This window comes from Sus scrofa, chromosome 5, assembly GCF_000003025.6.
Source record: "Sus scrofa isolate TJ Tabasco breed Duroc chromosome 5, Sscrofa11.1, whole genome shotgun sequence".
In the NCBI taxonomy this organism is placed as follows: domain Eukaryota; kingdom Metazoa; phylum Chordata; class Mammalia; order Artiodactyla; family Suidae; genus Sus; species Sus scrofa.
In genome coordinates, this window is record NC_010447.5 from 8392353 (window position 1) to 8406096 (window position 13744).

The 13744-nt window shown below is 48.5% G+C and overlaps 1 protein-coding gene across 2 annotated transcripts in view; it reads right to left on the reverse strand.

The window, feature by feature from the left end:
* The window catches only part of GRAP2 (GRB2-related adaptor protein 2), a 72209-nt gene that overhangs the window by 19433 nt on the left and 39032 nt on the right, over positions 1–13744 (reverse strand). For both annotated transcript variants that reach the window (XM_013997505.2, XM_013997501.2), the window contains exon 2: positions 3845–3936. In XM_013997505.2, coding sequence (XP_013852959.1) covers positions 3845–3922 — 78 coding nt within the window. In that variant the 5' untranslated portion in view covers positions 3923–3936. The remainder of the gene's footprint in view (positions 1–3844; positions 3937–13744) is intronic.

Genomic DNA, 13744 nt, shown 5'->3' on the forward strand with positions numbered 1-13744 from the left:
TAGTAATCGTGGCTCACATCCATTTAACCCCCTCCAGCAGCGGAAAGATTATCACATGACGCTGGCCGTTTCCCCCCACCCCCCAGTGCTTGGTCTGCTGGTGATTGTGTTCCAAGAGAGGTGAATTTAGACTTTTTACGGTGCAGAGAAGGCAAGATTTAAAAAAAAAAAAAAAAAAAAAAAAATCTCATTTTCTGCACAGAGAGTCTTGGGGGGCGGTGGTTTCCTCCTGCCGTTGTTGGCCCAGGGCCATGCTTCCTTCCTGTTTCTCTCATCTCTCCATCTCCCCCAGTCCTCCCCTATCTTGCATCCCCATCAGGTAAACCTGGGCAGTTCAGCCTAAGCACATGAGGTTTTACCCTTAGCTTTGCTGGAACTTACTTCTTCTAATGTTGCCTACCGGAATCATTTTCTGGGCTACATGGCCTGAGAATAAGTTAGACGTGGGAAGAGGACAAAATGTACAGTTGGAGGCATTTTAAAATTGGATGAAATTATAGCTCTTAGAGGCAGAGCCGAGGTCGGAAGTGTTGAAGAAGTTAATCACGTAGGATTAACTCTTGGGGCTTTTTGGTCACTGTTTTAGGAGGAAAAACGGGGTCGTGCTTGACACGTTACAGAAGCAGATAGAGACGGACTAGGTCGTTTTAAAATAAAGGCTGGCAAATTCCAGGGAAATGTAAGGGGGTGCTGTGTGCACAAACCTGAAACACCCCATCCCTGACTTCTGGAAGGTTTCGCTCACAGGAGAAGTGGGATCAAGTCCTGGGGCAGGAGTAGCCTGACCATCTCATTTGCCATTCTGTGATCAGCATCTAGTGAGCACCTGCTGTTTGCACTTAGGTGCTGGGAAAAGAGAGATGAATAAGCTGCGGCCTTCGCCCTGGGGAACTCACGGTCTGCAGGGGGCAGTTGGTGGTAAGCTAGTCAGGCATTTTTTTTTTTTGGACCTTCCTAATGAAAATGTCTGTTTGGTTTTCTAGCTCTAAAGGCCAAACATAAAAGAGCATTCCAGGAGTGAATTGCTGGAGCAACCAAGAGCTGGCCTGGAAAACAGTTTCCAGGATCCTGGGGCTTGTTACCCATCTCTGGAGGAGAGGGCCAGACGCAGCACCCACAGGCCCACCAACCACCGTGATAAGACCTTCCTCTCCACTGTCCTCTATGCTCTGGCCTCAAGTCCTAACAGAAGGAGGTGTTTGGCCTTCTGGTCATATTCTCAATGAGCAGGAAAGAGGTACCATGTCCCGTGACCTGTGTTAGATGCTGGGAAGATACCGAGACGAACCTGGCAAGGCTGGGCTCTCAGACCAGTGGAGGGGTCGCCCACTCGGTCACGCATCAAATGTTCATCACCTTCCTGCTGGTCTAGGTGCTAAGGCAGACCCCCACCCACTCAGAGCTTTGGGGGGCAGAGTAGCCGCCATGTAAGTGGACAATCAGGAGGGCACGTGGTAGGACAGCAGTGCGGAGTGGCTACTCGGGCTGCAGAGAGCTGGACACTCAGCCTGCTCCTGAATAACCACCCTGTGAGGTGAGAGTGTAGGTGCCTTGGATGGAGTGTGTGTGTGAAATGCCACGGAGGAGCTGGAAAGGGGGTGATTAATTTGTGGGGGCCGTAGGGAGGGGGGAGGATTAGCGAGGGTTCCTCAGGAGAGGTGGGCAAATGGTCAAATAGGCATGTGCTGGAGAAGGGCATTCTGAGAACCGCAGTGTGCCCTGGGCATTCCATACACCAAGATGGGTGTGGGGGCATGTGCGGGGGCCTGTGTGTGTGTGTGTGTGTGTGTGTGCATGTGCATGTACCTGTTCGTGCACGTGAGCAGGATGAGGCTGGCTGGTAGGGTGGGGCCTAGATGGCTTAGATTGCAATCGGTTAGTAACGGGGAGCCACTGAATGCTTCTGAATAAGGAGTAATGTGATCTGACTTATCTTCTTGAAAGATCCCTCTGGGACTAGCGTGTGGCATGAAGGAGGAAGAGATAGGAGGTACTGAGGTCAGTTGAGGGGCTGCGGCGATCGTTTCAGCAGTCAGAGCTACAGGAATGGGGTAGTCCTGACAGCATGGTGATCACATATTGAGCGTCCACTTTGGGCTGGGACCTTACTGCCAACCCGTATAGATGAGGTATGGCCTCCACTTCTAGATGACGCACTGAAGCTCAGAGGGGGCAAGCGACTGACCCAGGGCCACACAGCTGGTAAGCTGGAACTCAGACTCAGATCTGACTCCGAAGTCCATGCTCTTTTTTTATTGCACAAGACTCCTCTCTGGGGAAGAAGGGGATTGCTTGAGAGAGCTGACGAAAGGGAAATATTCAGGTGTCGGGCAGGGCTCCATTCAGATGCAGGAGAGGGCCAGTTAGCAGGGTCAAATCCCCGACAGGGGTTTAGGTTTAGGAGGGTGCTCTAGTCCACGAGCCATCCCTGGTGGGCTCGAAGGGCGTGTTGGGGGTAAAAGACTGACTGCAGAGGATTTCAGAGGAGTGAAGGGGAAGGGAGGAGGCGGAGGCACCCAGTGAAGAGAGTTCGTCCCAGGACTGGCCGTGAAGTAAGGGAGAGCAACTGGGATGAGCTGGATGTGGAGAGGGGAGGAAACTTATCTGGGCTTCTATTTTCCTTTTCTGGGGAACAGGGAAAACTTAGCATGGTGGGTTCTGTTTGAAATGGAAGATGAGGGATGAAGGATGGGAGTCCCCCCCACCCCACCCTGGGGGTATCTTTGGGGCAAACACCCTAGAGGGGTCCATGATCACATGGTCACAACACCCCACAGAAAGGGAGGCACTGTGCACCTTGCCACAGACCCCTCTGTGTCCTCTGTAAAATCCCAAAGATGTGAATGTCCCCTTTTCCTGGGTCAGCAGTCTAAGCCATATTTTGACCTTGAGAAGTGCCAACATTGAAAGCATATGCTTTGTGGCTGCGTTAGTAGATCTTGCAAGGTGAGAGCAGGTAGAAGAATAAACTCTGGGGGTGTTTATCAAATTCCTGACCAAGTCAGGGTACGAAAGGGTTCTTTCTATAGCAAGTGCTTATTTTGGTGGAGAGACAGTGGTGGCCTTAGTGCCACTGGGAAGTCTGAAGAGGCCCTTACGGGCTGCTGAGGATGGGGGAATAGGACATACGAGGGGCTCTGAGGCCAGGCAGGCAGGCACCGGTGCCACAGACTCCCCAGTGGCCTCTTGAAGGGCTTGTGGTACTTGGCACAAAACGAGGGCTGAGATGCAGAGTGTGGGGCACGGGATGAGGGAAAGGCCAAAGCCTCTTCAGCTCAGCAAGTGGCCACTACAACTTGAGTGCGGGCAGAAGACAAGTTTTAAGAAACCCTTGAGTGGCTGGCTACGCGTGACCTTTGTTGACCTGCGGCTCCTCCAGCCGCCTTACCAGGCGTCCCTTCCCACACCTTCCTCTTGTAAGTTCCAGCCGTGCTTTAGCCCAAAGCCCCATTCACCTTCCTTGCGGTTCCCTGACAACTGACGTTGCCACACGGTCCTACGACCACCCTCTGACAAGGTGGGATCACTTGTCCCCTCACCTGTGCTCCTGAGCACTTAGATAAGAACACCTAGGACAGCCCTTTGGACGGCTTTGTTTCCCCCTGCAGACCAGGAACGTTTCAGGACAAAGATGGTGGCCTAGCCATCCGGATTTCCATCACCCGGCCTGTAGCTGGTGCACAGGTGCTCAGAAGGAACCCTTCCGACTGAGGTAGACTCCAGCTTTTGAAAGAAACCCTGCCTATTTCTTGAGAGACAAAGGGTGGATTGTGAGATGAACTCAGTGACTGGACCAGAGTTAAACTAAACTCTCTCTGGCTCCCCTGGGCCCCGCCTCACCTACCTTGAGAACATCTCCAGCCTGAAAGCTCAGTTCATCCTCTCCTGAGGCGATGAAATCAAACTTGGCGATGGCTTCCATGGTGTCGCGTGAAGCTGGAAGAGAAATAATGTGGTCATTGTGCCTTTCTGCCAGGAGGAGGGCAGTCTGAGTGGCTGTCAGGGGAGAGCTTGAATTGCCTCCAGGCCAGAGAGGGAGCTGCACACACACAGTGAGGGCTTTTGTTTTTCGGAAGGAGCTGCAGGAGCCGCTAGGATCTGCTGTCCTGCGTCATTCTCTGAATCCCCCGATGCCAGGCGCAGGAAACGAAGGCCAGTGACAGCCTTTCCCTCTCCTCTCATCTCCATTTGCTGTCCTGGCCTGTGACCATTTCCGGGGCATCTCTGTTTCCTGTTGATAAGGACTGACGATGTGCTCTCATCTCTAACTCGGGGCTCCGGGGACTGGAAAGATTGTTCGGGAAACACTGTCCCGAGGCAGCTATATTTAATCGGGCAGTGTTAATTAGACAGATGCCATTTCCTCTTTTGCACCTGAATTGTTTAAGAGAATTAGACAGCACTGGTCGGGGGGAACTTGGCATCCTTTTATACGGTTCGAGAGTCGAAAGCATTCCGATTTCAGAGTTGAGAGACTCCGTTAGATTCCTTATTTCATCATGATGATGGAAGCTAACCACGTTTGGGAAATTTTCATTTTAATACCTCTGTATGGGGTTAAAATATGGGCCCCTCCTAGTAATACATGAGACCTGTGTACAGATAAATAAGTCGGCCTACAGATGAAATACAGCTGTGATTTTTAAGGCGACAGCGGGGCTGTGATAGAAAAAGCACAGAGCCCTGTTTTCTTGGGGAGTAGCTGTGGGATCTTGTGCACGTAACTCAACCGCTTGGCGTCTCACTTTCCTCATTTGTAAAATGGGGACCATGCTATTCAAGGAATAAGGTTGTCAGATTACATGAAATAATGGATGTAAACTGTTGTGCAAGGTGAAGCCGAGTAGTTTTAGACGAATTTTATGGAATGAATTTATCCTCAAAAAAGGCAGCCAGGCCAGAAGCAGCAAACATTTTCTTCTGTTTGTTCCCCACCTTCTATAAACTTTTCTCATGGAAATTTGATGCTTAGCCTCCATGACCTTCAAGCTCTTTCGTTCTCTGCTATCAGGACACCATCTTAAAAGCTGTTGTTTGGTATTGATGTTTGGCAAAATTTGCCTAAGTCTGAACCCTTAAGCTTAGTAACCCTCAAGCAGAATGGACTTTTGTGCCCAGTAAACCGGGCCACGACTGTCCTCTCAGGGGGCGTTTCTGCCTAAGTCATGAGGTTTAGGTAAAGAAGGAAGGTGGCTGCCAGTGGGAGGGTGCAGAATGCAGAGACCAGGGGATTAAGGCCGACTGCAGCAGTGGTGATAGCAAGACCCCGGTCCCTCCCATTCTCCACGTTGCTCGCTATTCCAAAGGCCATTTGTAGAGATGAATATTACCAATCCAAAGATAGATATTAAGCAAAAAATATTTCAGAAGCCAAAGTGAAATGTCAGCGCTTACTGTCTGTGTCCTATGACCAGCCACGACTTCTTTCCAAACAACAGCAACGAAAATCTATATACTTTTGTGCACTTTTCTTCAAGATCTGGCTGCCTAAGGCCAATCAAATATTTTGTGACCTAGGATGACCCCCTCGACCGGAAGGAGTATTTCGCCCTCCTGAGTGAATGCTAAATGCCTGGGCTGATTTGATTCGCCCATTACTTGAACATGCAAAGCTTTCTCTAATTAAGGCTTTGCCTCCCGTGTGCAGGAAGCTGGGCTTTTGTGGGTCATCCGCATGGTATCAACAGCGGACACTGGTCACATCAGGAGATCAAGTGTCAGGTGAATGGTCCTGAAAACCAAGATTCCATTTCTATGCAAATTTACCTTAATAAGCAGGATGGAGACAAGAGGAGGGCAAATGCTAAACATATTAGAAAGTCACATACATTATAGATGAAAAAAAATATCCAAGGCATGCCCGAGAGATGACCTTGAGCTTGGAAAGATCTCTCCTACATCACATGTGATTCAGACCAGGCCTGGGTGCTCGATCCAAGCTGGCTGTAAGTGAGAAGGCTGAGGTGGAAGTAAAACAGCTTTTAGATGGTGGCACTTGTCTCTGCCTCCCCCCGGGAGGCAGGTGGTGTGACAAAGCCAACAGCAAAGGCACATCACAGAGCTCCCCAGCTCATAATATTAATCCCAGCTCAAAAAAACCCAATTAAACAGGCTCACTCTTCATGAGATCACTTTGAAAAAATTTGTTTGCGTCCCATTTCCATTTGCGAAATGAAATCTGTTCAGATGCTGTTTGGTAGGAGGGAGATGTTCAGGGTGGAGTGGGGGATGCTGTTTTCGTGCAGATCGCAGGGCTTTGCAAATTCTTCCTTTGAATTTACCACTTTCTGCTTCTCTAAGAGAAGAGAACGGTAAATGTGCCAGCCCCAGGGGCTGGGCTTCTGTTTGATCATAAAAACGTATGGACATTTATATCCTATTCCTCTATACCCATCAGTTTAAATTGTGAAAAGTTAAAAAAATTACCACCAGGGAAAAAGAAAACAGAATGAACACAGTTTATTCAGCAGTAATCCATTTTGTTTTATCATTTCTGTACCTACCACCAATGCGTACTGCATCTGGAAAAGAAAGGAAATAAATGATGGAGATAAAAATATGGTAGCAATAATTCCAAGAGAAGAGAGAGAGAGAGAGGGAGCACAGCAGCCTCAAGAACTGGAGAATGTGGTGGTTCTTCTCGAGCTGCTTGCAGTTAGTGTTTTGGGCCTCAGGGGAAGATGAGGGCAGACATATCTCCAAGAGCCCGACAGAGGGGTTAAATGTGCTTCCCTTCCAGCGATCAGCTTTAAACATGGCTGCGATGCTACCTGCCATAGCGTGTGAATGAGAAGTGATAGCATCCAAGTTGCCAGCAGCCTCCCCTCCCTCACTCATTCCAGCCTTGTTGACGATGCCATTTGTCCAGGAATCCTGCCTCTGAACCACGCAGGGCTCCTGCCCTAATGCTGGCTCTGCTTCTTACCAGAGACTCTGCATCTCTCTTCTGATCTACGAATGTCACAGAATACTCTGAGACACAGATCACCTCTGGACTCCATCACGCAGGACCTCCCCAGCATGACTTTCTCTGCCCTTGCATTTCCATCTAAGCTTCCGGTACCGCAAAAACAAACAAACAAACAAACAAACAAAAAACCAAAACAAGCCTGGTAAGATATTCAGGCTATATACCAGAAACGCTTATCTGCTTCTAAATATGTCACCACGGAGGATGAAAACAAAAGCGAGGAAACAGCTCTTTAAAACAGTCTCCTGGAGTTCCCTGGTGGCCTAGAGCTTAAGGACTTGGCATCGTCACTGCTGTGGCTCTGGTTACTGCTGTGGCTCGGGTTCGATCCCTGGCCCAGGAACTTCTGCATGCTGTGGGTGTAACCAACAAAAATCAACCAATCAAAATAAAACAGCCTCCATTTGGAAGCCAGTTTCAGTGGATGTGTCCAGAAACACGTAGTTACCATCAAAATGGTACCAGGCAAGAAACCTCTCCAATGATTTCAGCTCCTCCTAATTTGGCTATGAATAGTCAAGGTTTCCATTTTATGTGGGCCTTAAAAAGAGCGATTACGTAACACCACAAAACTGTTCCAAAATTCAGGCTCAGGACCCAGGGAAAGAGGGATCCAGGTCCAAAACTGAATCTCAACAGCACTTCCTAGTTTGCTGGGGAGAGCCCTCATTTGAATATTACATGACTTGCCCCAGTTAATGTTGTCATGAGGTTAAGCTAATGTCTTGGGGAAAAAAAAAGAGAAACATTGCTCTTTGTAAGTAGTTTTTGTAGCCAATTTATCAGGACATTGGCAACCTAATTAGGATTCATTTATTGATTGATAGAATAGTGAGGAATTTATATTTTAGGACTTTGGACTTTGGCTGCAGTGACCAAGAGGAGCTTAGCTAAAAATGTAAAAGTATCCTAGCTCTCTAAGTTAGCACAAGGCCGATGATTGCAATCCTCCCCCTTTCTATCAGGCAAAGCCCATCTTGGAGAGCGTGGGAAGGCAGCCGCTTCCTCCTTGAACCGTCAAGGTCAGGTCCGTTACTTTTCCGAGGTGGGAAACCTTACACTGCCAGGAAAAAATGATTATAGCTAAGCCTCACTGTACACAATAGATACGTTCTTGGAGAGTTATTATGAATAGTGTGTTTGTAAATGGAATCGTATTAACATGCATTATAGAGGCTCGTTCTACAAAGGAACCCCACAGTGAATCCCTTTACAAAATGAAAAGAAAATTTTGTTATGCAAATAGCTACCTTTTAATTTCTCTGTTTTAAAGGCTGGGGTTTTCGTTGCATGGAGTCTTAAAACAGGGCGCACCTGTGTACCCCTTCCACCACCTCACATGGTGGGTTAAATAAATATTAGTTTCCCCCTTTTCTTAACCCCCTGATGCTTTCTAAAAACCTCTTCTATTGCTATATAACATTCCACCTTGGATTGTAGACTGGGAGTCCTCCAACAGAATTTTTTGGTTCTGCAGGCCCTACCGTCTCTGCCATCACCACCCCTCTGCACTGTTTTCGGAAAGCAGCCCAAGAGAGACGGGTAAACAAACGAACAGGTGGAGCTGGGTTCCAATACAATTTTACTTATGCTCACTGAAGCTTGAATTTCATATAAAGTTTACATGCCACAGGATATTATTATTATGTTTTTCTTTCCTTATAGGGCCATACCTGTGGCATAAGGAAGTTTCTACGCTAGGGGTCGAATCAGAGCTGCAGCTGCCGGCCTATGCCACAGCCACAGCAACATGGGATCCCAGCTGCTTCTGCTACCTATGTTGCAGCTTGAGGCAATGCCAGATCCTTAACCCACTGAGCAAGGTCGGGGATGGAACCTGCGTCCTCATGGATACTAGTCAGGTTCTTAACCCACTGAACCGCAACGGGAATTCCCTATTATTACTTTGTCAACCATTCAAAAAAATAAAAACCGTCTTAGCATGTGGCCCCAAATACGTGATAAATCAAATTCGACCTACTGGCTGTAGCTTACAGACCACTGGCATGGACATTTTTTATCTATATCCCATCTCCCCTAATAGTCCATGAACTTCCTGAGGACTTAGGAGTAGATGGACCTGGATTTGAACCGAAGACGTGCCATTTACTCCCCCAGTGTCCTGTTTCTTCATCCGTAAGCTGGGAGTCGCCACACTTGCTTCAAGGGGGTGTTGTGTGTGTAGAACGAACCCAGCGCACAGTAGGCACCCAGTAAACGGTAGTAGCAATTGTTATTTGCCGTCAGATGCCTGACAGTACACAGCCAGTGCTTAGCAGGCACCTGGCAAATGCTTGTGGAGCGAATGGAAACATGATGAACGACCTGCCATCAGAGTTGCAACCATAATTGATTTCCTCAGGGAAGGGGCAGCAGGCAGAAGGGCTCATTTACAAGGATCAATTAATTTCCCATTCAAAGGTGCCCTGACTTCTCGGCAAACTCAGCCAGAGATAATGAAACCCACACCCACACCTTAAGGTCTGATTTCTTTAATCCAATAGAGGGCAATGGTGCGCCCCGAATCGTGGATTCCGCCTCATCACTTTTCCATGCATCTCCAGGCCCCGCAACGTTTCTCTAGACAGTTGAGCGACTGTCCTCCTTGTCTCTGGTGCATTTGAAGGCATATAAACGTCAACATTTCAAAGAGCCGAAAGCCCATAAAATACAGAATTGCTTAGATGGAAAAGAACTGGAAGATATCCGCTCTTACACGCTTTCAGATGCTCACACTCTCTCTGAGCTCCCGGGAAAGGTGGGTCCTCTTTCATCTCAAGGTGTTTCTGAATCTAGGTTTAAAATTGATGTGGAAACCCCTACTGTGTGTTTTTCTTTTATCTGAACCTTACCACTGTGGTCAGGGCCTTTTTGCCTTAATTTATCGCCCCTTACTGGGCTTTGGAGACAGGAGCAGGACACTGAGAAAGGTCATAGATGGCCCTTCTTGAAAACTGGTAAGCAGAGAATGGACAATTATCTATAACTCACCTGTTAAATATTCTAGAGACCCAAACCAATCTATTCTGGAAAAGAAAGTTTAAAAAAAAAAAAAAGAAAGAAAAGAAAAAAATGAAAAAGGATGAGCATGGCCAGGAGTTCAAGGACTGGCCTTTCCGAACTTTGGGCTCTCAAATGACAACATTTTTGCTCTATTCCAAGCCAGCAGAAGCCCCGCTTACAGGCAACCTCTTAATCCGCTGGCCATGTTGGAAATGTTACCTTCTCGCTGAACATGTAACAAGGCTCACAGATTCCTTTATTGTGCCTGCTCTGGAATTTTTCTTTTTTTTTTTTTTTTTTGTCTTTTGTCTTTTTGTTGTTGTTGTTGTTGTTGCTATTTCTTGGGCCGCTCCCGAGGCATATGGAGGTTCCCAGGCTAGGGGTTGAATCGGAGCTGTAGCCACCGGCCTACGCCAGAGCCACAGCAACGCGGGATCCGAGCCGCGTCTGCAACCTACACCACAACTCACGGCAACGCCGGATCGTTAACCCACTGAGCAAGGGCAGGGACCGAACCCGCAACCTCATGGTTCCTAGTCGGATTCGTTAACCACTGCGCCACGACGGGAACTCCTGGAATTATTTCTAAGTCGTCCCCTGGAGCCCTTAAAGTAGAGCACTCAAACCCTATGCCAGTAAGAGCCTCCTGTTTTCTCTGGAGACTTGGGTCTGCCGCCAGGTGTGGAGGGTGAATGAGAGTTGGAATCATGGCAGCTACCACTAAGCTGGCGGACAGCCATGAACTTGGGAGTGGCTACCAGGGGCTTCTGCTTTAAAAGATTTATGAGCAACAGTTCCTATGCTTATCTGCGTCTCCCAAGTCAGAGATGTGGGACCATTTCTTTTTGGGTTTAGGACCTCAGGGGCTTTCTCAGGAGGACCTGGCCTGTTTTCACAGGTGCTTTCTCATTGGGATACGAAAACATTTCTGATTTTTCCTGCAACCAGAGTAAGCAAAGATGAGCAACGTGTACCCCACCAAACCACCTCTGACTAGTTGGCTGAGATTTTATTTCCCTCTAAAGGCCTCCACCCTAAATGATTTTGCGCACATGGGACATTCTTATTTTCCTCTAGTCCCTGAGTGACTCATTATTTCCCCTTCCTGAGGCCCAGGAAAGCATAAATCCCCTGGTATGACCAGGAAGGTTGAACACATGGAACTGAGGGGCCCTCTGAAGCTTGTCGGAGGACAATAATTCCTCCGTGGCTGGTCTGCTGATGCCAATCCTGGTGGCCACGAGGAGGTGGCTTGTGAATAGAAGCAGTCCAGGAGCGCTGTATCCTTGCACAGCCCCCCACCCCCCCACCCCCCACCCCCCACGCCGAACTCACCCTCAGGCTGCTTGACTAGGGAAAGTGGCAACAGAGCGGCCTCTGATGCCGGGTCGCTGATGAGCAGCGGGCCCCGGAGTAGGTTAGGAAACGTGGGCTGGGGAGGCATGCAGCACCCTCTCCCAGTCTTCGTTGAGCCTCAGACTCAGCCCAGAACCATCCACCGCCAGGCTGGCTGTGCCCACGTGGCCCTCCCAATGAACGCTCCCCCAGGGGTGCCCCTGCAGACCCTCGGCAGCTTCTAGGTTCAGCCCAGCCGGGGGTCTCCAGCCCCACCTGAACTCTTTGGCTTTGCCCTGAGTCTTTTTTTCCTAGTTTCCAAACGGGAACCAAATCTCCAGCTAGAAGGCACTTGATTTCCAGCTTTGGAAGCCAAAGAAATATATTTCAAAACTAACAGACAAACTGCACAGCTAGAAAGTTCCTCTAAGTCCCTGATATCCTTATTTAATCAAATTGCTCTTCTGCCAGTCCCTGTCTGTCACTGTGGATTAGGGAGATTTCACTGGTCTCAAGGATGCTTTCTCTTTTTAATTAGCTCCTCTTTCCTGCTTAAGGGGGTTTTTGTGGGGGTCAGAGGAGAGGGAAGTAGAGGGATACAAATCAGGAGATGGTCCCTGTGTGGGTCCCTGCCCTCCCCTGCCTTGTAAATAGAACAATGCCAACATGAAGGGTCATTCCTTCTTCTGATTATTTATTACCCTTCTCTCCTTTCATCAACATCCGTCTGACTCATAAAACAGAACTCTTTTTTTAAGTTCAAAGCACATCATAGAAAATCTCATTTGCCTTCAAACTTTTTTTTTGGGTCCTTTTAGGGCCGCACCCTTGGCATGTTTCTCAGGCTGGGGGTCGAATCCGAGCTACAGCTGCCCGCCTACACCACAGCCACAGCAACGCTGGATTCTGAACCCACTGAGTGAGACCAGGGATCAAACCCATGTCCTCATGGATACTAGTCAGGTTCATAACCTGCTGAACCACAACGGAAACTCCTGTCTTTAAACTTTTCGTAAGAAAAATACCCTTTTCTTTAGGTGTAATGTACATGTTCTCTCAAACACAAATTCTATTCTTTTTTTTTTTTTTTTAACTTGCTTCTCTGCAAGGTGAGGCTGCCAGCAACAGTGACCTGGTTTCAAATCTCAGGTCTGTTGCTTATTCGGTAGCAGGGGAAATAGTTTCTCTGTGCCTCGGTTTCTTCATCAAGGCTTGAGATAATAACCCTCACCCCACAGCGTTTCAGGAAGAGGATGTGGAAGGCATGGCTGGTCGTTGGGGTTCGACAGTTTAGTTTGTCTTTCTCCAGAGCATGTGTGCCTCTCTGCTCTCTACCATGCTTGCTCGTCGAGATGAAACTTTCAAAGCTCTTTTGAAAAGCTGTGTTGAGTCCAAGCACATACTCCTTTTCCGCCTTTCAAGGCCTCGTGTTCCCCCCTTACCCTGGGCAGGTGTAGCTTCGCCCTAGGTCCTATGGCGCCCTGGCTGCTCTGTCATCAGAAGGAACGACACACTGTAATCAAGACTGTCCAGTAAGGCAAGAGAAAGGAGAGCACTGACCCAAGGGAAGTGGGGCAATGAAAGGCTGAGAAACAAAAAACTGATTTGGCTTCTCAAGCTTGCCATGGGCCCAGAGCTCAGCTGCTGCATGGCTGCCTTTAAACTGGAAGCCCCCGGACAGCCACACAGGGGACGTGTTCAGAACACACGTCACAAAGGTCTAGAAACAAGAACTACCCAAGCCGAAGTTCCATTTATCCGTATGGTCTGTCACGTGCCAAGGGCTTCACGAAGGCCACCCTTTGCAACAGGCCTGATTATTATTCTTTCAAAAAATCTTCTGGGCATTCCCATTGTGGCATGGCAGGTTACAAACCCGACTAGTGTCTTTGAGGGTGTGGGTTCCATCCCTGGCCTCGCTCAGTGGGTTAAGGATCCTGCACTGCTGTGAGCTGTGGTGTAGGTCACAGATGTGGCTCAGATCTGGTGTTGCTGTGGCTGTGGCGTAGGCCAGTGGCTACAGCTCCAATTGGACCCCTTGCCTGGGAACTTCCATATGTCACAGGTGTGGCCCTAAAAAAAAAAAAAAAATAATAATAATTTTTTTCATTTTTTGGCTGTACCCATGGCATGCAGAAGTTCCCGGGCCAGGGATCGAACCTGAGCCACAGCGATGACAATGCTGGATCCTTAACCTGCTGCATCACCAAGGAATTCCACATTATTATTATTCTTGTCATACACCTTTTATGAATGAGAAAATGAGTTGAGAGATTAGAGTCCATGTCTGGAGGCTCCTAGGGCTATGCTCTCTCTTCTGCACCCTGCTGTCCTTGCCATCCTAGCAAAATAATGAAAGTCCTGCCCTAGATCAGGATAATTCCTCACTAGTTCAGGACCCCCTGAAGCTTCCTGGGCCTCTGGCCATCAGCCAAG